The sequence below is a fragment of the Phoenix dactylifera genome, chromosome 1, assembly GCF_051530095.1.
Source record: "Phoenix dactylifera cultivar Ajwa chromosome 1, Ajwa_hap1_PhDact_Kaust_v1.1, whole genome shotgun sequence".
NCBI classification, from domain to species: Eukaryota; Viridiplantae; Streptophyta; class Magnoliopsida; order Arecales; family Arecaceae; genus Phoenix; species Phoenix dactylifera.
Genome location: NC_143190.1, coordinates 42081300 through 42105616, shown reverse-complemented (window position 1 = coordinate 42105616; position 24317 = coordinate 42081300). Strand labels below are relative to the sequence as shown.

The 24317-nt window shown below is 39.1% G+C and overlaps 1 protein-coding gene and 1 pseudogene across 2 annotated transcripts; both read left to right on the top strand.

Moving 5' to 3' along the window:
• Positions 1-3694: 3694 nt before the first annotated feature.
• On the top strand, positions 3695-8759 carry CNGC4 (cyclic nucleotide-gated cation channel 4). The gene is made up of 7 exons (XM_008814419.6): positions 3695-4509; positions 5415-5630; positions 5970-6283; positions 7089-7197; positions 7286-7522; positions 7900-7986; positions 8075-8759. The coding sequence occupies exons 1-7, from the start codon at positions 4024-4026 to the stop codon at positions 8588-8590; spliced, it is 1965 nt and encodes a 654-aa protein (XP_008812641.4). The 5' UTR covers positions 3695-4023; the 3' UTR covers positions 8591-8759.
• Positions 8760-15970: 7211 nt separating this feature from the next.
• LOC103723495 (protein TRANSPORT INHIBITOR RESPONSE 1-like) lies at positions 15971-23299 on the top strand (annotated as a pseudogene). Its single transcript, XR_015967518.2, has 5 exons — positions 15971-17499; positions 19060-19552; positions 20670-21388; positions 22119-22190; positions 22328-23299. The product of XR_015967518.2 is annotated as a protein TRANSPORT INHIBITOR RESPONSE 1-like (transcript).
• Positions 23300-24317: the final 1018 nt, after the last annotated feature.

The window sequence follows — 24317 nt, the reverse complement described above, 5'->3', positions numbered from 1 at the left end:
ATACTGATGATTGGACAACAAGATCAGCCAAAGAATCTTTTAGAATTGATTACTTTTTATATATAGTAGATTAAGCAATTTCTTCAATTCAAAATAGGTTTGAACAATTCACCATATATGAAGATGTTTTTAATTTTTTGTTTAATTTTAGAAAGTTAAAATCTTTGAATGAAGAGAATTTGAAAAGGTATTGTCTTAATCTTGAAAACTTTTTAAAGCACGGTGAATATTCTGATATTGATGATCTTGATCTGTTTTCAGAGTTAAACGTTTTAAAAGAAGTTTTATAAATAGAAACTAGTACCTCTATTGATACTTTAAGTTTTATTAAGAAAACATATTCTTTTCCAAATGCATGCATTGTCTACATGATATTGTTAACAATACATGTAATAGTTGCTTCTACTGAAAGAAGTTTTTCAAAATTAAAGTTGATAAAATCTTATTTGCGGTCAACTATGTCATAAGAAAGATTAAATAGATTAGTTATATTATTGATTGAAAATAGTATTTTAATGAATCTTGAGTACAAAAGTTTGATTAGCAATTTTGCATCTCAAAAAGCTAGACAAATTATTTTTAAATAAATTTTAAAATATTTTGCACTTATTAAAAATTTATTATTATTATTATTATTATTATTTTTAAAAAAAGGCCTCTCTTAGTAAGTTCGCCTTAGGCTCTCAAATGCATTGGGCCGCCCCTGTATCACGTTCACTCTATTTGTTCTCCAAACAACTACCTATCCTCCCATAAATCCTGACTTGGCTAACGTACTCCGATCCATAGTTACCAATAAGCCCAAATATCTTTTACTGAGACATTTGAAATCTAATGGCAATAATGCCAATGGTTCATGAACGCCAATAAAGGAATTATACAAAAACGATCTTATCTGATCAGACAAATTCGGACAAAACAACTGATAGAATTTTTAACATTACTGCTTAAGATTCCAAGATGCCTATAAATTGACGACTTCCTCCACTGGACTTCCCAAGCTGTCTAATTGAAAAAGAAAGAATTGCAAGCTTTTGTAAATTATTTCATCATCTCAACTAGAACTTGGCGTACATCAATCTTAGCCCTCCTATTTCTTTCTTTTAAGAACAACATGATCTTACCCTCGTAAAACTATGAAAACTATTAGCTAGTAAAGTTAAGAAATAAAAACTATTTCATAAAAAACTATAAGCTAGTTTTACATTTTTGATGATGCGTCGCTAGCAGTGATGACATGAGAAAATAGCATACAATTTGTGAGAAAAAATAGCGTACAATTTATTAGAATCTATTGATTGATTGATTGTGTCAAACTTAGTCAGCCTTACTAAACTTTACCTTAATTGATTTGTGATTGATTGTGCCAAACTTAGTCGGCCTTACTAAAGTTTACCTTGATTGCTTTGTAATTGATTGTACCAAACTTAGTTGGCCTTACCAAACTTCGTTAGCCTCCTAGTCTATATAAAGACTGCTCTAGTACATTGTAACAGACGGGCAGAAATACAATTCTCTCCTCTAATTCTTTTTTTCAACATGGTATAAGAGCCACCGACCACGTAACGTGCTGTCGTCTTCTCTTTCACTTTTCTGTGGTCGTCATTGTCGCTCGCAGATTTTCTGTTTCTCCTGCCTTGTTTGAGGGGGTTGCCGGGGCTTCAGACTCAGCAGCTTTCAAAGCCTCCTTCTTCGCATCGAGATCCTGATAAAATTCTAACTTTTTTTTCTCTCTTTAATTAATTTTTTATTATTTTTTCGTTATTTTTTGATTGACTTTCAATCGAAAGGTGATGCTGCCGGCCCACTTAGATCCTCAGGGCTGTAGTGTTTTTTTTCCTCTAAAAAAAATCCAGCGGCAGCGCGTCAAACCGTACCGTTAGAAGCTTGGCCGGTAAACTTGGCAGGCGTGGTCTCACTCCAAACCCCAGCAACAGTGCGTCAAACCGTACCATCAGAACTTTGACGGGTAAACTTGGCAGGCGTGGTTTCGTTCCAAACCTTAGCACCAGCACGTCAAATCGTACCGTCAAAAGCTTGGCAGGTAAACTTGGCAGGCGCGATTTCGCTCCAAACTTTAGCAGCAGCGCGTCAAACCATACCGTCAAAAGTTTGGCAGCCGCAGTCTCGCTCCAAATTTCAGCAGCAGTGCGTCAAACCGTATCGTCAGAAACTTGGCAGGTAAACATGGCAGGCACGGTCTTGCTCCAAACCTTAGGAGCAGCACGTCAAACCATACCGTTAGAAGCTTGGTGGGTAAACTTAGCATGCGCGGTCTTGCTCCAAACTCCAGTAGCAACGCATCAAATCGTACCGTCGGAAGCTTGGCGGGTGAACTTCACAGGTGCAGTTTCGCTTCAAATCTTAGTAGTTCCTACTCCTACTCTTGATCTAGTATGTCAGTTTTTCGGTACATTAGTGATCTAGTTTCCACGACTGATCAGCTTGCGGACGTCTTCACCAAAGCTCATCCTCCTGGCATCTTTCGATCTCTTGTTTTCAAACTCAAGTTGGTGTCTACTTTACCACCTTGAGTTTGAGGGGGTATGTTAGAATTCATTGATTGATTGATTGCGTCAAACTTAGTCGGTCTTACTAAAATTCACCTTAATTGACTTGTGATTGATTGTGTCAAACTCAGTCGGTCTTACTAAACTTCACCTTGATTGATTTATGATTGATTATGCCGAACTTAGTTGGTCTTATCAAACTTCGTCAGCCTCCTAGTCTATATAAAAGGTTGTTTTTATACATTATAACTGACAAGATAGAAATATAATTTTCTCTTCTATTTTTTAATTTTAATATAATTAATTTATTTTGCATGTTGGCATGATAAAATAACATCGTCCTCATCTAGCAAAGTTGCCCCACGGATGCTACTACCTTAATTAAGGCCATGCTATGGCACATGTGGAGCACCTTTTTTTTTTTTTTTTTTTTTTTTTTTTTTTTTGCTTTAGATAAGAAGGGGAAGAGAAAACTTTACCCTTATAATAGTTTCTACTGGATTCTTTTGTCATCAGAAAATATTCGATGCAGATACAGATAGAGGGGATGGCCATCCTTACTCATAGAGGAGCGCCCTTGATGCATGCCATTTTGTCAGCTTGAAAGGACGGATCCGAGTGCATCTGCCGTTGCCTGTAGCGCCTTGCGGGGGGGACCATGCTGGGTACCGATTAGCCATTCGCCTATTTTGCCATTATTGCGGTGCGGTGACAAGGAAGGCTCATTGATTTGCATGCAAACAAAGGAGGAAGCTGCTGCGAAACTGTCTTCATTGGAGTGATTGGCTTTGCAGAGTCCTCACGTACTCTCCCTTTTCTGTCTGAGAGCTCTTTTCAGAGCCTCCCACTGGTAGATAGCCCGAGGGGATGGAGGGCCAACCACCCGTGCAGAAATTATTTGGTTTTAACAAGTAACAATTCTTATGTTCTATATATATATATATATATATATATATATATATATATATATATATATATATATATATTATTTTTCTATTGACTCTTTTGCCCGTTCTAAAATATTTGAATGTTGCCAATGGAAAAAAATATTGGACTCGAATTCCTTCTCCACTGAACCCGGATTTCGTCTTTAAATGACAAATTATACCCTAAACTACATGCGCATTTTCTATCGTCATCATGTGGACTCCATAAATTTTGCTCCTGTGGCAATTAAATATCTCAATCTTCCGAAAGGCCAACATCTATCATGGCAAGCTAAAGAAGCGGACACCGTCATGCAAGTCACAACCCAAGCTAGATGAGACCCGGAACTCACACAGAAACTTGGAATGACATTTGGAGAAAGATCCAAGGGCAAGCTTGCCAAACTTTCCATCCCAAAGGGACGCAAAGCAAACAAATTCTGTTTCACCTACCTCCATACGACACCACTCCCTTCATCTGCTCTCCCCATTCTCCCAGCGCTATGCTGTGAGCTTGGTAACCCACCATAGCCCATCCCCTCCACCACCACCACCACCACCACCACCACCTCTCCTCTTTTATCACCATGTCGAGCGAGGAATCCCCGACTACCTCCCATGAGGAAAACGAGGAAGAGAGGAACGAGCAGAGTCCCAAGCAAGCCGCCCAGAATTGTGAACCTCGGGACGGGAGATGGATCGTTGGCTGGGCCTTGGATCCCCGTGCCAAATGGGTCCGGGAGTGGAACCGAGCCTACCTCTTCGCCTGCGCCGCCGGGCTCATCGTCGACCCGCTCTTCTTGTACGCCCTGTCGGTGAGCGGCCCGCTGATGTGCGTGTTCATCGACGGGTGGTTCGCCATCACCGTGACCGTTCTCCGGTGCATGGTCGACACCATGCACGTGTGGAACATTTGGCTGCAGCTCAAGATGGCCTGCGGCGCCGTGAGGCGTTCCGATGGGGAGGAGGACGGCGGCGCCCGGAAGGGACAGCATGGTGCCGCGCTGCTCCCTTACTTCAAATCTAAGAAGGGCTTCTTCTTGGATCTCTTTGTCATCCTTCCTGTGATGCAGGTGATATTTTTCTTTTTCTTTTTCTTTTTTTAATCATACCTAGTAATCGTTACCATCATCACCTCCATCATTCGGAATAAGACAAAATTTTGAAAGAAAAGATATTAAAAGACGTAATTATTAAAATATTGCTGGCAGAGCATACGTCGACTAATTGCCATCCCATTCGGAGGATTACTTTGTCAACTACCGAAAGCAGCCATATACAACGAGCCTTATCTGGATGGATTATTTGGGGAGGAAATCCTTTTAATCTTTCACCATTCACACTTGCTTTTTTTATGGGCTACATAACAAATTCAGTTTATGCTAATCTTTTTGAGTTGATGAATTACGATCAGCTGTTAGCTGATAAAGTGAAAGAAATTATGTGATATTTAAGGAGGAAGGGCTGGCTCTACTGCAAATTGAAAGGAACGCTCCTACTTGGCATTAAATGAAACGTTGTTGGACCTTTGAGACTTCTGGTGCTGCATAATTTATAGCCATTGTGTCCATAGTAAAACCTACTGAATCCTCTTTCCTCCATGATTTCAAAATTTCAGTTCTCTTATAGTTATAATCATTGACCAGATATAAAATTATATGTTGAGCTCAATGGGTGTCTAAAATGGAAGGACTTGATTAGAAGGTAGAGAAGATTACATAAGAGAATCCCTCAAATTATACACACAAAAAAAAGTCTCCAAAAGACTTGAGCACAAACAATTGGCTAATCAGCCATCATCTAATCAAAGATTGATTAGAGTGGAAATTCTTTTTTCCTTTTGCAATATCTAAAAATAAAATGGATTGAAAAGAGGACTAATTCTGTGAGCCATTGAAGTTAACATGCTTAAGGGAAATGATATTAGAAATATTTGTGTTTTGTGGGACTTATACATTGAATTGCAACAATGGTGCAGGTTGTAATGTGGGTGGCAGCTCCAGCCCTAATACGCAAAGGATCGATAACGTCCGTGATGACCGTCTTGTTGATCATGTTCCTCTTTGAGTACCTCCCAAAGATCTACCATTCTGTCTGCTTCTTGCGTCGCATGCAGAACTTCTCTGGATACATATTTGGGACCATCTGGTGGGGGATAGCTCTCAACCTGATTGCCTACTTCGTTGCTTCACATGTTAGTACACCATAACTCAAAACCCTATCATTTTTCGCATGCATGGACGCCTTTTCTAGCAACTTGATAACAAGAAGAGAAAATGGGAAAACATGACATCTTAAGTCATTAGTCTCTCTTGTATGAAGACTGTCGATTTCCCCACTTCTTCACCAATGTGTGTGTTCCACTTGGGGTGACATTACATGCATGCATGCTTTTCTCGTATCAAAGGAAGTAGTTAACCAGACTTGGATTTCCAATCCAACAACAAAAGCAAGTCCATTTTGGCCTAAGCAAGCCGTATAAGTTGAGCTCTTACTTCAGCCACCCTTATACTTGGATTTCTTCTTGCCACAGGCTGTGGGTGCCTGTTGGTACTTGTTGGGGATCCAAAGGGCAGCAAAATGCCTCAAAGAGCAGTGCATTCTGACAACAGGATGCGGCCCAAAGACAGTAGCTTGCGTAAATCCGGTATACTACGGCACCACCACATCCATCAGAGAAGGGGAGAGAATGGCTTGGGCTAAGAACTCGAGAGCAAGGACTATGTGTCTCGATAGCAGTGACAACTTCCAATATGGAGCCTATAAGTGGACTGTACCTCTTGTTACCAACACAAGCAGGCTTGAGAAGATTCTCCTTCCAATATTTTGGGGTCTTATGACTCTAAGGTGCGCATCTTCCATCCCCTTAAAACTTCATTCTTGAAGTCGGCATTCCGCTGGCGCTTAGCATCTATCTAATTTATACAATGGGTTTGATTTGCCTGATTCTACCATTTGATGGCAAATTTAAAATTGAAGCAAACTGAAGCATGATCTAGTTCTGCCCTGTTCCGTGCCCCATTGATTTTTTTTTTTTTAAGAGCTTATATGCGTAACTTCACTTATTTCATCTATGCTTTAGATTTGTGCTTCTTCTGCATGCTCTTATAATAGACATTTTTACTTTATAAGCGAGAATTTTCTTTTGACCAAAGTTTGCCTTCAAATTCTCTGTTCTTTACATCTGCTTGCTTATGGAGTCCATTTCTGGATTTTTGAAAATTCTTTTTTTGTGAAAGGACTATATACCAATTCTATTAATAAGTCCAGTAGAAGAGAATAAGCTGCCGCAGCAAACGACATTTTTTTTTTTTTTTGGTACCTCAAGGTATGGCTTTTTAGCCATTTATTCTTTTTAAGCCATGTACAGAATGTTAAGTCACGTTCATTTCATGCTAAAATCATTATGGGAAGAAATACAAGCAAAAATCAAAAAAGTTAAACCACTCTTAGCTTGAACATATCTTCTACTGATATATTTCCAATTAAAATGAACCTGAATTTGAACTAAAGCAAAGGAGAAAACATTGACATATAATCTCAAGTTTGGAATTAAGCCACAGTCAACTAACCAGTATACGACATCAATGAACTTCTACTAGACTGCACATTTCAGTATAACATACATCTTTCCAATGATCTACATGTTCAGCACCTTTGGGAACTTGGAGAGCACGACGGAATGGCTTGAAATTGTTTTCAACATCATCATTATAACGAGTGGTCTCATATTGGTTACAATGCTCATAGGAAACATCAAGGTAAAGAATCCAACCTCTTTTAAAATACCAATTATCAGCAGAAATTAACGTAATCGAGGGATATAAAATATAAATGCTTGTATTGCAGGTGTTCTTGCATGCGACTACATCAAAGAAGCAGGCAATGCACCTAAGGATGCGGAGCGTGGAGTGGTGGATGAAGAGGAAGCGCCTGCCCCAAGGATTCAGGCAGAGGGTCCGCCAGTATGAGCGACAGCGGTGGGCGGCGATGAGAGGCGTGGACGAATGCGAGATGATCCGAAACCTTCCGGAGGGTCTAAGAAGGGACATCAAGTACCACCTCTGCCTTGACCTCGTCCGCCAGGTGCAGTATGAGCATTCTTTCAGTTGATCATGCTTGAAGTTGAATAGGGGTGGGGGGATCATGAAGCAATTTGGAGGAATTGATTCTGTTTCAAGCCATTGTGTTGAGTTGTCTCATTTCAAGTTATCACACTCATTTTGATCCCACAAGCCTTCTTATTTATTGACAAAAAAATGGAAGTCCCGTTCTCGGCAAACATGAAGAAAAGGAGGGCTCTTAGGCCTTGAGCTTGCTTGTTGACCTTCCAGCCTAAGTCCCTCGATTTTTATGGGATGCAAGCATCTAATCAAGAGGGAAATTGGGGTGGGACTTCACACATGACTTCAACTTTTCTTATAATCCTATCATGAAAATCCTTTGTTCTTGATGAATGACAGGTCCCCTTGTTCCAACACATGGATGAATTAGCCTTGGAGAACATATGTGACAGGGTGAAGTCCCTCATCTTTCCCAAAGGAGAAACTGTGAGCCCAGCTACCTAGATCAACTCTTTCTGTTCTTCTTCAGCCAATGTCGCTCTTCTATAATCCATCTTCTCCAAGCTTCTTTCAGATAACCAGAGAAGGTGACCCGGTGCAGAGGATGCTATTCATAGTAAGAGGCCACCTACAGAGCAGCCAAGTCCTCCGGAACAGCGTCCAGAGCTGCTGCATGCTTGGCCCCGGAAACTTCACCGGCGACGAGCTCCTGTCATGGTGCCTTCGACGACCATTCATAGAACGATTGCCCCTTTCTTCATCAACACTAGTAACAGTCGAGACAACAGAAGCATTTGGGCTTGAAGCTGGTGATGTAAAGTACGTGACGCAACATTTTCGGTACACATTTGTGAGCGAGAAGTTGAGGAGGAGCGCACGATACTACTCGCCTGGGTGGAGGACATGGGCGGCTGTGGCGATCCAGCTTGCATGGAGGAGGTATAAGCACCGGAAGACGCTGACTTCTCTGTCGTTCATTCGACCCAGAAGGCCCCTCTCGCGGTGTAACTCGTTAGGGGAGGAAAAGCTTCGGCTCTACACTGCTCTCTTGACCTCACCAAAGCCCAACCAAGATGATTTCTTGCTATGAGATGGTCTAGTTTTAAGTTTTGTATAGAAAAGAAGAAGATACTATGGAGTTGCAGGGTTCTTCATTTGTTTCGGACGAGGACCTTGTGTGTAGAACTTTTGTCTGTTGATGGATCAAATGATTGCCTACCTATAACTACAATAAGAAAATAAGATCTTAGCCTCTGCCATTGCTTTGAAGTACTAATCTCCGGACTTCAAGGAGTATATGAATCTTTAGTTGCTTCTGAATTAGGGATGGTGGATTGCTCAAAGCCTAAAACAGAGAAACTAGAATACTACTAGAGGTCATGTCATATACTTGCAGGTTTCCGTAAGGTCCCCTTTGATTGTAAGTAATTAAGCCCAACTAGGCTGAACAAGAACAATCTTAATTGGATACAAATTAAGTCAGAATCTGAAGACATGTGCTAATCATGTGCATCATTTAACCATATGATGCAAGATCATGCTCTAATTAGTATGTAATCTAGGTGATTGCATCCAAACTCTAAAACAAAAAACTAGTATGTTGGACTTCACACATGGATGGTTAAATGATTGTTATGAATAGACATGGCAATGGTCATAGTGAAAAGATATGATGAAGGAAAGCAATTGGCGGCTATTTGATTTTAACTAATAGGCATCTCTTCATAAATGATTAGGGGATATTGATGGTAAAAGGATGAATATCTTCATATAAGTGACTATTGGTAGAAAGACATGATGGTGAAGGAATACATCTCTTTATAAATAGCTATTGATAGATAGACATGATTGTCAAGGGATTAAGGCTGCAAATGGGTCTGGTTGACCTGCCATCCAATCCGACCCAATTCGAATTAAAGGATCCGTGAGACCACGTCAGGTTTTAAAATTGGACTTATTCCATTTTTCAGGACTGGTCCGGGTTTACTAAATTCTAACCCAACCCAACCCATTAAATTTTTTAGGCAATTTTGGATTTCCTATACTATGACCTGACCCGAACCTAGTACATCGTTAGGGCTCACAGGGGTGCTTAAGAGTCTCTAACTCTTTATTCCTCTAATGTCTTCTTGTGTTTGAAAATGAGAGGAATGGAAAAGACTATTTTTGTGTACTGTCGAATGACATGAATTTTACATTAAGGCTTAGGTTGGTTATATTAAATGGGAACACTGTTCTCCTAAGAAGAAAGTTCAAACTAATGAAGGCAAAATAGAGTATAACTTTGCCATGTGGAAGAAGATGAGTTCACGATGAGTCCTTTGCAGCTGTTGAACTTTACCATGTGTCATTATCAACATTATATTCCTTATCTTGGCCTATGTATGCTTTTTTTAGTAGTATGTTTAGAAAAAATAGCAGTAGATGTATTCTAACAAATTCAGGGGATATCAATGTTGAGTAAAAAGGGTTAGCATAAATGTAATTCTTTTCTATTCAAAAAAAAGATATTGCATACATGAATAGAAATTTTTTTTTTGTAGCTAATAAGGTTGAGCATATCATTATTAAGTTAGTTTGTAATGGTATCAATCCTTGATACTTGAGCACTTTCACTTGTATGGTCCTGCATAACCTACTTTTTGTAGTTTTCATTTATTGCCAAAAAAAACAAAGCATAAGGAATGACAAGTATAGAGATCCGACTTGGATCCGGTCCAGACCCGACCCAGACTCAATCCGGACCTAAATTTTTTAGATTGGGACTGGACTATATATGGAATTGGCCCGAATCGAATGATCTATTGGGTTAGAAAGTTTAGCTATAGACCCAATCTGACCTGACCCAATCTTATATTTAGGTTGGGTTTGAGTTCAACATTGGAACCTGAATAAAAAACTAGATTGGGTCGGGGTCACTCATGATCTGATCCGACCTAACCTATTTGCACTCCTAGAAAGGATACACTTATGACTTTTGATGGAGGGATATGATGATGAAAAGATGCACCTCTTTATACATGAGTATTAATAGTCTAAATTAGACTAGATCACAAGCCACCTACTTCTTTCCATAACTACATCCATTATGCATACTGCAATTCTCTGCTCTTCTTCCTTTATATTTCTTTTCAAGAAAGTTTATATTCTCAACCATCTTCGTGTGATCGCCAAGCTAAGGACAATCACATAAGGGTTTATCCTCTTATCTCCAAGTTATCAATAGAACGAACAGGATAATACCATTGAAGCCTTGAAAGTCAAGAAGTGGGGGTGTGTGGATTCAAATAGGCCATTTGAGCCTGTTTCTAGGTTTAGTATATAATCAATTACACTGGATCCAATTTTCTAAGTTGAGCTGAATTATTATAGTTTTCATCAAATAGCAAAGGTATAAGCCTTCCGCACAACATAGATTATATAATCAGAATCCTCCATGTTACATGCTTTGCACCATAAAAAGCTAGATAGCTGCAACATCGCCCATCTACAAAATGGACAGCAATCACTGGTATTGCAACCCACCGTGTCCGGCATCTTAACACGATACCCTCCATTCCTGAGATAAGCAACAGCTATTTATTTCTTAGATGGATGATATGGCGGATCTCTAGATATGGAGGTCCGAAACTCTGGATTGTGTATGAGAATCCTTTAATTTATTGCACCATCACGCTGCCCTCTATGGTGTTTTTATTACACTGTAGAGGATCCATACCTTCCTTTGGTTTGCTCGCACCGCTACTCTTTAGGGCTCGTTTGGTTCGCGGGAAAAGAAGGGGGAAAAGTATGGTCAACGAGAAAGTAATGAGATGCCTCTTGTTTGGTTGGAGTTTTTAAAGGAGAGAGAAGAAAAAGTTGTATTCCCATGGGAATATGATTCCCACATTTTCCATGGGGCGGGAATCACTCCATTTTTACTTTTCTATGAGACGGGAATCACTCTATTTTTACTTTTTCCCAAAAAGTCCCTTCAGCATTAAAAACATAATTTTTATTAAGGGCATAATAGGAATTATACATAACTTTCCTAGGAAAGTGGATGGCCAACCAAACATAAGCACTTTGTAAATTTGTCACTTTCCCATTGTCAACCAAACATGCCAAAAGTACTTTCCTAGGCATCATCTTCCTAGGAATTTGTTTACAGGAAATCATATTTCTTAGAGGAAAAATGCTTCCCGCGAACCAAACGAGCCCTTAGAATTGGTGAAAGAAGTAGAACTGATGCTAGGTAGCCGCCAAACCTACGTATGGTGGTCCAAAAAAAAGAAGTATGTGTTTGCTCCATGTAACCAAAACTGTTCTCTTAATACATGAACAAAAAAGAAAAAGAACTCATTCTCATCAAAAAATTAAAAAGGAAAAGGTAAAAAGAACCCATGCTTATATATTGAAGGGCCATGTCTTTACTTTGGCATTGGCCCTCTGTTATAGCGAAGTTCTTGGAGCAGGCCATTTAGATCATTCTCTCACTACCTGGTTCAGCATTCTCAATACCAAACACATACTATTGAAGTATATCTTCCTGCTCGACAATTTTTATAAATTTTCTTCAATTGTTATTTTAATTTTTGCCAAACCAATTATAGCTTGGATCCAATTTTTCTAGACCTAAACCTGACTTAATTGAGAAAGATGACATACAATCGGGGGCGGCTCATGTCTCGTTTTTTTTATTTTTTTTGGTATTATAGTAACTCACGACAATCTGACGTAAATTCTACCATCAGAGTCAGAAGAGATAAGAGTACATAAAGGTGAAAGAGTGGAGTCAGTCCCTATCCATAAAATTTCTTTCGAGTGGTGAGCAGAAGGCGACTCAATCTATTGTCAAGTTCGCCTCTCGATGCACATAGACCACCTGAAACCAATTCAAATATTGGATTCCTCCATATACTTGCATGCATGACATATGCAACCGTATACTCTTTGCCACAAAGATATTAGCTTCTTAGCAATGGGTAGCAGATTTTTCGGACATATCCATGATGTGTAGTCTAAAGATCCTTGCACTTCAAGCTTTTTAAGTTTTTGTTTTTTACAAATGTGAAAAATTTTCTTGTGATAAATCCGAAAGAAGAAAACAAAAAATGAATAAAAGCAACGTTCGTCCGGCACTGAGGCTTTAAACTTAGCATGAACTTGTCCTCTATCTTCTGTCCACATTGGGGGAATTTGTGTGATGCTGGAATTGCAGGATAAAAGAGCTTTGGAAGAGCATGGGAGGTTTAGGCTTTAGGTGACAAGAGTAGTGGACATCTTATCTAATCATTAATCAGTATGGTCCGAAATCCCAATAGAAGCATGACAATTGGAGATGTCACCCTTCTCACTTTAATCCTTCTTCCCCTCTCTCATCATTCTAATGATGTGATTTGGAGGCTCCAGATTCGTTGGATATGCTGGGGATGTATGTATTTGTATATGTTCCTACCATTTACCAATTGTTTTACATCCTCTGAACATAAAAACTTCAAGGAGGTAATATCTCTAGTACATATCAAATTGGATTTCATTAATAAGCTAAAACAATTAACATATATTGACTTATGAGCAAAACTTTTCCAATCATGTTGTACATAGTTTTTTTTCCCTTTTTTTAATGTAATTATTATAGGTTTTGCTACGTACAAAAAAATAAAATGATTGGGTAAAGTAGCAGTTAAGTTGGATTTTATACATTGGCAAATAATCTGATGCTCCATTGTTACACATCAATTATGATATCCTGAAATTCTTCAATATCCCAACTTGAAGAGATGAATTGCTTTGATATTAGATGAGATATTGAAGGTTTATATCTTTGCCTAACTTGCAGCAAAGGCAACCATCGCAGCTAACCTGCACCAACCTTCTTGAAGTGGAATCTAGTTCATTTGGATCCAGGGCCGATTTAACCCTTAGGCGACTAAGGCCCCGGCTCAAAAAAGGTGCATCTTAGTGAGTTCATCTTAGACCGGCCCATTATGGAGAAATCCTTAAAGATAAAATAGGAAGAAAAAAAAGTGATACCTAGTGAATTGGTCTTAGGCTCCGGCCAACCCCGCACTTCCACCCACGTTGCTGTCTCTCGCCTGGCTCGAACTCTTTGAAAGGCCAATCATGGGACCCACCACCATGTGAGAGGGCTATGAGCCCACGGCTGAATGGGCCATGCTCGTGGGGCCCAGTACAACTAACTCGATGAACAACCTCCAAGTCTCAAATATATAAACTAAAGTTCTTGGGCTCATGGCCCGTGGAGCCCAGTACAACTGACTCGATGGACGACCTCCAAGTCTACAAATATATAAAATAAAATTCTTCTGCTAACTGATGAGCCACCTGAACTTTGGAATACAGAAGTAATTTAAGGAACCAAACATATGGGATGGGCACCAGAGAGAGTAACATAGGATGGGCTTCTTATTATAATGATTTCCCTAATACTTATCTTAAAAAAGAAACTTAGAAATCAAAGATTTCTCTTACTAACTAAGTCGCCAGTCATGTGATTTAAAAGAAAAAATATGGCATCCTCGTTCTTCCTCGTTTTCATAACATGCTTTTAACCAATATACATTACATAGCCAGGTGTTATACACCAAATAAATTAATCATCTAGCAATTCAATAAACAGTTTTCAGAATATGATATTTACCAGTATATAATACACGGTCAAGTGAATATACTTCGCAAATGAGACAAAGCTAGGAAACTATTTACCATGCATTGATACTGATGAAAACCATGATCTCGAAATTGTACATCGATTTATTTAAAGATGTGTATTGGTTTGCTTGATATATATTACCTAGCTATATAGTATGTACTAATAAAAAGCATGTTCTGAAAACTATTTATCAATTTATCTAGAAGTGTGTATTAGATCACTACTGGGTGTATATTAAAAAGATTTGCAGTATTTATTAGAAAGTCGATTAGTGTGTATCATCCGGTTATGTAGTGTGTATTGGTGAATATAATGTTCCAAAATTTTTGTATCAATTTATTTAGAGATGTATATTGGATTACTAGATGACTATTTTGCTAAGTGTGTATCACCTGGTCATGTGTTGTATACTAGGGAACAACACTATATTCTAAAAACTATGTATTAGTTTATTTAGATGTGTGTATTAATATGCTAGAAGATTAATTTGCTTGGTGTGTATTATTTGGTTATATAGTGTGTACCGATAAAAAGTAAATTCTAAAAATAAGGAAGAAAGAGGATGCCACACTTTTTTGTAATTATGAGACTGACGACACTGTTAGTAGGAGTATTTGACTTTTAGGTTTCTTCTTTAAGATAGAAATTAGATTAAACATGGCAAAATAAGAAGCTCGCCCCATATTTCAAACAAAAACCTATGATGCGTGCACCAGATAATATCGTATGGGACATGCTTCCTATTTTGCTATATTTCCTTTAGGGCCTATCGTAAAAAAAAAACTTAAAAAATCAAATTGGAATAGGACTCCTACTACTAATGGAGTCCATTGGTCCTATGACTTTTAAAAAATAAACAAGAAAAGGAAAGAAAATTGTGCATGTGAAGAGGGACCATTCACTCGCATCCTCTTTTCTTCTTTATCAAGCCTCTCCCCATCCATCCTCTTCCTTGTCAAGCTATTTTTTCTTTCTGTGAGACTTTCCTTCTCCTCTCCGAGTCTCTTTCTTCTCCTCCAAATCTCTTTTTTTTTTGGATAAAAAAAGATCACAATATATATCAAGCAGCAGATGAGTGTGTATCACTTGGCTATATACTATATACTAGTAAACATTATGTTCTAAAAACTATGTATCGATTTATCTAAAAATGTATATTAGGACACTGAATAACTATTTTACTAGGTTTATATCATCTGGTTTTGTAGTGTACATTCGTAAACACCATGTTTTGGATACTGTGTATCGATTTATCTAAAGATGTGTATTGGGACATTAGATACTATTTTGCTAGGCGTGTATCACCCGACTACGTATTATGTATTAGTGAACATCATATTCCGAAAACTGCATATCAATTTACTCAGAAATATATTGGATCACTACTGGGTGTATGTTAAAGAATCTTATAATATGTATTGAGAAGTCGGTAAGTGTGTATCATCTAGTCATGTACAGTATACTGGTGAACATCGTGTCCTGAAAATTTTGTATCAATTTATCTAGAGCTATATATTGGAATGCTGGATGACTATTTTACTAAGTATATATCACCTGATTATATAACATATATTAGTAAACACCATATTCTGTAAACTGTGTATCGATTTATCCAGATGAGTAAAATTGGCCAGCATGCTCAACACACAGTTATTTCTATTCGCATCGAACATTCTAAGCCAAAAAAAAAAAAAATACTTTCTATTTTTTAAAACAAAAAAAATTCAGAAAATAATATTAGTTTGTTATTTTATCATTTTTATTTTTCCTGTTCCGGTTTCTTCCCGCGGAGCGCTCTCAAAAGGCTTTTAAGAACGGAAGGGAGAAAGATCCGTTCTGCCGGTCGCTTCTTTCTGCTCAGCACTCCGCGAACTCCTTCGAACCCCAACCCTAGATTTCGATTTCCAAGAACCTTGAGAGGCGGCTCCCATGGAGGTCCTCTGCTTCCATTCCCGAGGAGACATGGGGATTTTTCCCTCATTCTTCTCTGTCCGCTGTTCTCCACGCTTCCTTCGTCTTCTTTTCCAGCTAGGGTTTTAGGGGATCTAGGGTCTATTGATCAAGTTTGCTCTTTTCTCAAAAAGCTTGTTCCTTTTCTTATTTTCTTGGACTCTTTTGCTGGTTTGGAAGTGGAACCGAGTGCTCCCGGCGGATCTCCGTGGACTTTGGGGACTGGCATTGCAGATTTCGTCTCTATACCTTTGAAAGAAGTATTCTTTAGGGTTAGTTTTTTTTTTTTTTTTTTTTTTTTTTCTTACCATCCTTTTTTTCCCTGCCTTTTTTTAGCTGCGAGTGTTTTCACTTTTGATTTAGGACGTAAGGGGTTAATGACGTTTTGGCGGAAAAATGAATCTATAGGGCTCAAATGGCAGAGATTTTCTACGAAGACAGGTTAGGCGCCTCAGGGGATTTTTCGCCCCTTTATCTAGGCTTGGAGGTAGTTATATAAAAAAGGCTTTATGGATAGAGTAATTCTTTAACTTCGGAAAAGCTCTGGTCTTCGAAGCGGATGCCCTAGGTCTAGGTTTTAATATTCATTTATCAGTGGACGATCGAAGACGTCGGTTTCTTAAGTTTTGGATTTGACTAAAAAACCTTTATGCAATGGAATCAAGTCTAAAATATTTCAAATTTGTACTCTTAGACCAAATTACAAGAGTCGTATGTAATTCTCTTCTTTATCATGGATGATGCCTGGGTTAGGGTTTTGAGTCTAAGAAGAATATCTCGTTTCAGAATAAAATGGAATCTATGCCTTCTGTAGGCTAAGGTCTTCGAGGCAGGAGAGCTTGGGTTGCCATATCTCTGTTGGTCTTCTTCATTGCGAGGAGATTCAGTTTGGAAGGGACATGGCTACCAAGAAAAGGAAGGAATTAAATAGTGAGGACAACTCTCAAGAGAATTGTAACCTGTCCTTTCCTGATGAAGTTTTGCAACGTGTTCTAATCTTTGTTGAGTCTCACAAGGATCGCAGTGCCGTTTCTTTAGTTTGCAAAGAATGGTACGATGCTGACCGATGGAGCCGGACCCATGTATTTATTGGCAACTGCTACTCTGTGTCTCCGGAGATGGAAGCTCGTAGATTTCCAAACATCCGGAGTGTCACTCTGAAGGGGAAGCCCCGGTTCTATGCCTTCAAACTTGTTGGGGCCGACATCCATTCATGGCTGGTGGTTTTGCTTCAGCATATCCTTTTCTTGAGGAGCTCCGTCTTAAAAGGATGACCGTTACAGACGAGAGCCTTGATTCTTGGCACGATCTTTTCCTGGATTTAAAGCTTTTTCCCTTGTCAGTTGTGATGGGTTCAGCACTGATGGTCTTGCCTCCATTGCAGCCTACTGCAGGTATAAAATATTATTTTTAATCACTTGAATTTGGGGCTGATTTTCTTAAAAATTTTCTGCCATAAACGTTCCCAAATTGGAGAAGAGCTGCTTTATTTACTCTTGATCGCATCTTTTCCCAGGAAGGTCTATTTAGACTTTCCTTTTTGCTAGTTGTGGGGGATATGAGCTGCTATCCCATATTTAGAGTTAGATGTTCTGGGTCAATGTTTTCATCTTATAGAAACAGTTTGTTGACGGAACTGCAATAGTATGACTCCTTTTGTATATGACTGCTGAAGTTATAATATATGCATACATATTAACTTTACTTTTGTGCTGATTTCACTAGTAAGTATTTTATTTGTAAGTGAAGAGTGAACACTTAAATTCCATTATTCATCCAGTCAGGCATTTAAATGTACATGATTGATGATTATCTCCATGGTTGAGTCTCTAGATCTCCTGGAAGTGGATATTTTGGGTTCACATGGATATTTGTTGCCATGGTTATTGAAGACTGTTATTAACAGTAAAATAATTTTGTTATTTGTGGTATAACATCCAATTCAGTCTGGTTGATGATTAAGCTATAAGAACAATGCCAGGAAAACACACAACTTACCGTATATTTTGGCAAATTTTCTCTCCTACCAGTGGAAGCTCTGCCTTACAGGAGTTCGTCGTGAATGCACATAGTGTCATCCCAAATGTGGATTATGTACGTGTTAAATGTGGTTCACCACAGGAATCATCCAGTTGCTTGGGGTCATTTCGTTTCTCAGGTCATATCATAATGTTCATCAGATCAAGTGCAAATGAGTCAGCAGTTCAGGCAAATATACTACGCACTGGTAATTGCATGAGGTTCTTCAGTATAAAGAAAGTACAATGGCCTTTGAGTGCAAACGCCTCCCCTTGCTACATAGGTTTTTTGCTTTCCTAGTTTACTGGATTTTATGAAATTCCATCTCTATATGTTGTTACATAGAGCAAGCACGACTATTGGTAGCCTTGGTTCTTGGGTTTTAGGTCTAGTTACAGAAATTAGCAACAATTCAATCTTTTTAACTACTACATCCTTTACTGAAAAAATCTAACTGGTTATCCTATTTTGTTATGTACAGTTTTCTCTGAAAGATGTCTTTGATGAATGATCGCTTAATGCTGAGAGTTTTGAGACCAGGTTGGAGAGAACCAGTGCATAGACTGGCCCACTGGCCTGCGAGTAACAGTTTAGTAATGTGGATGCTGAAATTTTGTCAAGTAGTTTTATTCGAGCAGTGTCATGTTTCTTGCATTGAATAGAAAATTCCAAGCAAACAAGGCATTTGCTTTCGCAGAGTCTGTTCCAACTAAAAGTAACTATATTTGGAATGGCCAACGAAGATATTCTATTTGATATCAGATATTGCATGCTTACTTTCTCCGATTACTTGTATTTCTTTTTCATATGTCATTTTTCGAAGACTTAAAAATAGGTGAATTTTGTTTGAGGAGATTCGGCCTTTTGTCTTTTGTTGGTTGTAAAATTTCTCTTATCGACACTTTTAAAAGCTAACAAGTTGTTTTTGGTTCCAGGAACTTGACTGAGCTTGACATACAGGAGAGTGGGATTGAAGACCTCGGTGGGAGCTGGTTAAGTTGCTTTCCTGAAAGCTTCACATCACTGGAAGCACTTAATTTTGCAAATCTGCATTCTGAAGTAAATTTTGATGCCTTGGAGAGACTAGTGGCAAGATGCAAGTCATTAAAGGTATTAAAAGTAAATAAGCATGTGACATTGGAGCATCTTCGGAGGCTGCTTATGAGAGCTCCTCAGCTTACAGAACTTGGAACTGGTTCACTTTCACAAGATCACAAACTCCGCTCTGATGCAGCGCTGGAAAGTGCACTCTGCCGCTGCAAGAACTTGAACACTCTTTCAGGCCTGTGGGTAGTTTCCTCCATGTATCTTCCAGCATTATATCCTGCCTGCACAAGTTTAACTTTCTTGAATTTGAGCTATGCAGCTCTTCAAAGTTCGGAACTGGCAAATCTTCTGCTAAATTGTCCTCTTCTTTGCCAACTATGGGTGAGCACTGAAAAAGCTTAAAAGTTTCATTGGCTTTCTGATTTTTGTTGTGCTTCTTCCCTATTCTTGTACATATGTTGGTCAATTTTTTTTGTGTTTCTTCATTATTTTTTAAGCCAAAAGGGCAATCGCTGATCTCTTCCTCTCGTTGTTGTTTTTTTTTTTTTTCCCTTTTTTTCTGTTTTTTTAGATATACGTTGAGATGTTAGTATCACTTACCTCACAGCCAGATATGATATTGATATTAAGTGGCTCTCAGTTAACTATTTCTTTTGATTTGTTTTCAATTATTAAAATATGCTGAAATTAGCAGAAAGGTGAACCATTTTGGCAATTTTGCACAGATCTCATGAATCTACATCTCAAAGTTATGTATGGTTCTCATTTTCCTGCTTGAATGACAATATTGTTGACTCTGATGTTCTTTTTCAGATATAGATGATAAATTACTCTAGCATACCAATCTTTCAGCCTTCCTTCCCTGTGCTTCAGCCCTTAAAAATATGACTGCTTTCGTAGGATTCCTTTCTGCATATTTCTCTTTCACTCAATCTGTCTGAGTTTCAAAGATAAGCTTTTTCTGGTGCTTGAGAGGTCAAATACCGTATAAGATTATGTGAATGGAAAATTCTACATTCTATAGGAAAGTCGAAAGTTGTTTTGTGGCCCACTAAAGAAGTCAGTGCAGTAGACCATTGGGTCCACTATTTCAACTTCAAATGTTCCGGTTGGGTGGAAAATTGGCTAAAATGTGGTGCATAAAATTCTGAAAGCAAATTTTGTTTTCTTGTATGGCTGTACCCACATAACCAATGACAAACCCCCCCAATCCCCCCCCCCCCCCCCCCCCCCCCCCCCAAAAAAAAAAAACATTCGCCTTATCAGCTCTCCACAATTGAGTAAAGTAATAATGACTGTTATTCAATTTTGCTGAAGTCCTCATTATGATTTGCTTAAAGTTTAAGTCAACCTAGATATTATGTGGTAGGGTAATATATTGACAGCTAAACTATTCTCTGACTGAGATTTATGCGCAGGTTGTGAGCACTTTGGCATTGTTCAATCTTGCACCATCCACTACTATATCCACCATCCTAAGTTTTTCAATATCTTACAGGCTCTAGATACTGTAGAAGATAAAGGGTTAGAAGCTGTGGCATCCGGCTGTCATCTGCTAGAAGAACTCCGAGTGTTTCCAGCAGGCCCATTTGATCAGGAAGTCATTATGGAAGGTGGTGGCAGTGGTGTCACTGAATCTGGGTTTGTTTCTGTTTCAGAGGGTTGCCCCAATCTTCACTATGTTCTCTATTTCTGCTGTCAGATGACAAATGCTGCAGTGGCATCTGTTGTACGCAACTGCCCTAACTTCACCCACTTCCATTTCTGTATAATGAACATGTGCCAGCCTGACTACTTGACCAATGAACCCATGGATGAAGCTTTTGGTGCTGTTGTAAAGACTTGCAGTAAACTTCGAAGGCTTGCTGTTTTAGGGCTTTTGACTGACCGGGCCTTTGAGTATATCGGTACCTATGGCAAGAACCTTGAGACCCTGTCAGTGGCTTTTGCAGGCAGCAGTGATAGGGGCATTCAGTGTGTTTTAGGGAGATGCCCTAAGCTGCGGAAGCTGGAAATAAGAGACTGTCCTTTTGGGAATGCAGCATTGCTCTCAGGGCTTGGGAGGTGTGAGTCCATGAGGTCGCTTTGGATGTCTGCTTGCAACTTGACAATGAACGGATGTCGACTCCTGGCAAGGGAGATGCCAAGGTTGAATGTGGAGGTTATCAAGGAGGATGAGAATGATGACATGCATGCTCAGAAGGTTTATGTGTACCGGTCAGTTGCCGGGCCTAGAAGCCTTTGTTCTTTCCCTCTGATGATCATCCCATTCTGGGTCATTTCTCTTTCCCTCCTAACCAAAATATTTGGTGGCAGCATATGGTATCTTCACCTTGAAAACTCCGTGCACCTGACTTTTCAAATACTTTCGAGTTCAATGTATCTGAAGAGAATTGTGGTAGAAAGTTGCAAATCATTTAATTTATAAATCACATGTTGTATTAATTGTAGCCAGCCAAACCGTGTGGCGGTGCTTCAGGGTAAAGTTAAAATTGCTCTTAAAGAAGCAATGCCTGCATGTTTGGTTAGGTTTATTGAATCGTTACTCTCAATACCTGGACCCAAAATTTTTAGAAGAGACTTGCATTTGGATCAGTCCCAAATGTTTGGAGGGCCTGCTTGCCTCGATAATGTTGAATATTAACTTGATTCAGGAACATTACTCTATACAACTTGTATATATAACCTGCTATATATGGTATCAGGCTGTAAATTCTAGCATTGGTATAAATGATATTGGCCTGTATCGTATGTAATACAATTATACATCATTTGGAAAATTGATTCCTCTAGAGCCAATCCAGCCAGTTGAATTATGCTTCCAGATAATATTTAGAAATCATATATTAAGGGCATCATTACATGCTATTTAATCCAATTATCTGCATGTTCTCATTCTTACAGGATTCTCTTACATTCAGATCTAAAACTTTTCTCATTGCTGCAGGTTTCGCGAGGAAGGTCTATTACCAGGCAACCACACAGGTGAATGGAAGATCAGAATTGAGGAGTGCAAACGGTATATAATTCTTTGTGATAACAATTTCTTCCTGTTACACACCAAGCGCTAGGAAAGCAGCAGATGCTAGAAGATACATGCTTTTTCTCATGCTTTTTCTGTATCAATGGCTGATAACTAGCCTGAATCTGATTCAGGAGCCACTCCACCCCTGAAGAGCAAGATAGCAAGGCTGCCTATACCGAATTAGATGAAACAACCGCAGTGGTGCATCACAAAAGAACCAAAGTCAGTCCCCACAATACATTGCCACCCTGGGTCATATGACCTGTCAAATTCCTGCAGCCAAGCAACCAGATTTGTAATAGGAAAAAGAACAAAGAAAAGAAATTGATCAGTTTGTGTCATTTCTTTTCCTTCCCCAGTGATCATGAACATGTACCTTCTTGATGAAACAAGCTATCTGAGTGGAATTTGTGGCATCAAATTCATCTAGGGCCTTCCCGGCCAAGCAGAGCGCATCTTGCTGCATGGTCTGCTGCATGTCAGCCTCTCCTATTACTGCCTGTCTTTCCATCATTGCTGATTGTGGGCTTGTTGCAACTAGGGAGGATGAGCACACTGAGAACTTCAATGCTAATGCTGGTTTCCTGACAAACAAAGAAAGGATTACCGAGTGTGGATGAAGGGAAGGGGTGCTTTGGATTATATCGTGGATGCGAGAGGGAAGTGACAGCAGTGGGTGCTGGTGGACAGGCCACGTCAATCATCAGGATTGTGGCCACCAGCTGATATCCTGGAATATCCTAGGAGCAGTCGAGCTGCTAGAGATATAATGGGACTGCCAGCATGCGTGGACTAATGGTGGGAACAGACTGGTGCTTTGGCAGGTGGCACTGGATTTGTGGTTGGATCAGGCACGTGCTTGTCGTGCCGGACTCTTCCTTTTCTGGTGCATTGGTCTCCTTGCTGTGTGCGCCGGCGCATCCATTCGTGTATCCTTATGGGAGAGATCGGGCTGCAGAGTGAGGTTAGTTCTAATTTGACCCATGTTTCTTCGGTAAATCTATTAGTTGTGTAACAAATAACAGATGATGCGTGAAAAAACAATATGCTTGTATTCTGTTTCATTTTGTTTGGTAAATAGAATCAATTACTTTAGTTTGCCACCTTTGGATCGACACAACATGTAAGTTCTGCTCTGTTGCTATTTGATTTGGATCTATAAAGGGTATCAACAAGTTGGGCACAATTCACAGAAGCTTGGTTAGATTGGTAATTGACTCTTTTATTTTGGGTACATGGTTCATTGGCTCTTAAAAATCGTAAGTGATGGATGACTAGGGAAAGCATTCTATTCTTTGGTTGGTGAATGAGGGGCTGGAGGAGGCTGTATCGTTTCTAAGCGATAGGGTTAATGTGGATAAAAGGAGTTCTTGTGGCAATATATTGGCAAGCTGAATTCTGTCAGCCAGAACCTTTAGGCGAATACAAGCCGCAGGAAAGAATTCTTCCACAAGGTGCTGATAATAAGGAGCTGGGAAGCATCTAATTTACGGTTTGATGACCAAAATTTTGGGATCTTGGACTGCTGCGGGTGGGACCATTCAACATTATTTGTTGATTAGTAACCTTACTTTCAATTTTCTTCTCTCCTTTTTCCTTTCTAGTTTGTTTGTTTGCTCCAAGTATGGTTGAAAATTGAAGTTTTTGGAGCGGTGTGGATCCGTGGAGTGGCAGTTGCTTTATCGTTTTCATGTTTTTTTCTGGTCCCCAAACCTAGCGCCAAGTAGGATCTTGTTAGATCTTTTTTTTGTTTTTTTCCAAATATTTACTAGTTGAACAAAAAATCTCACATTTGTGCGAACAAAAATTTATAGTATATAAAGTTGTATGAAAGAGGGCCGGATTTGAAGTTGGAACAAGCCATGTTAGATACAAATCCCATTGTACAAAATGGTCTCTTGTATATTGTAGGTGGGAAGACCTCGTTAATCATGAGACTTACAAAGCCTGGCAATCTTTGTTTTACTTAATTTGCCACACCTTTTTCCTCAGAACTCATCTTGTCCAGGCTTATGTGGTGTTCTGATGCAGTCTTTAAATTTTGTATCATGCGATGATTTTTGAACAAAAATCAATCTCTTCAACCTATTATACCAAGACCTTCCTTCAGCACTGGCAGCC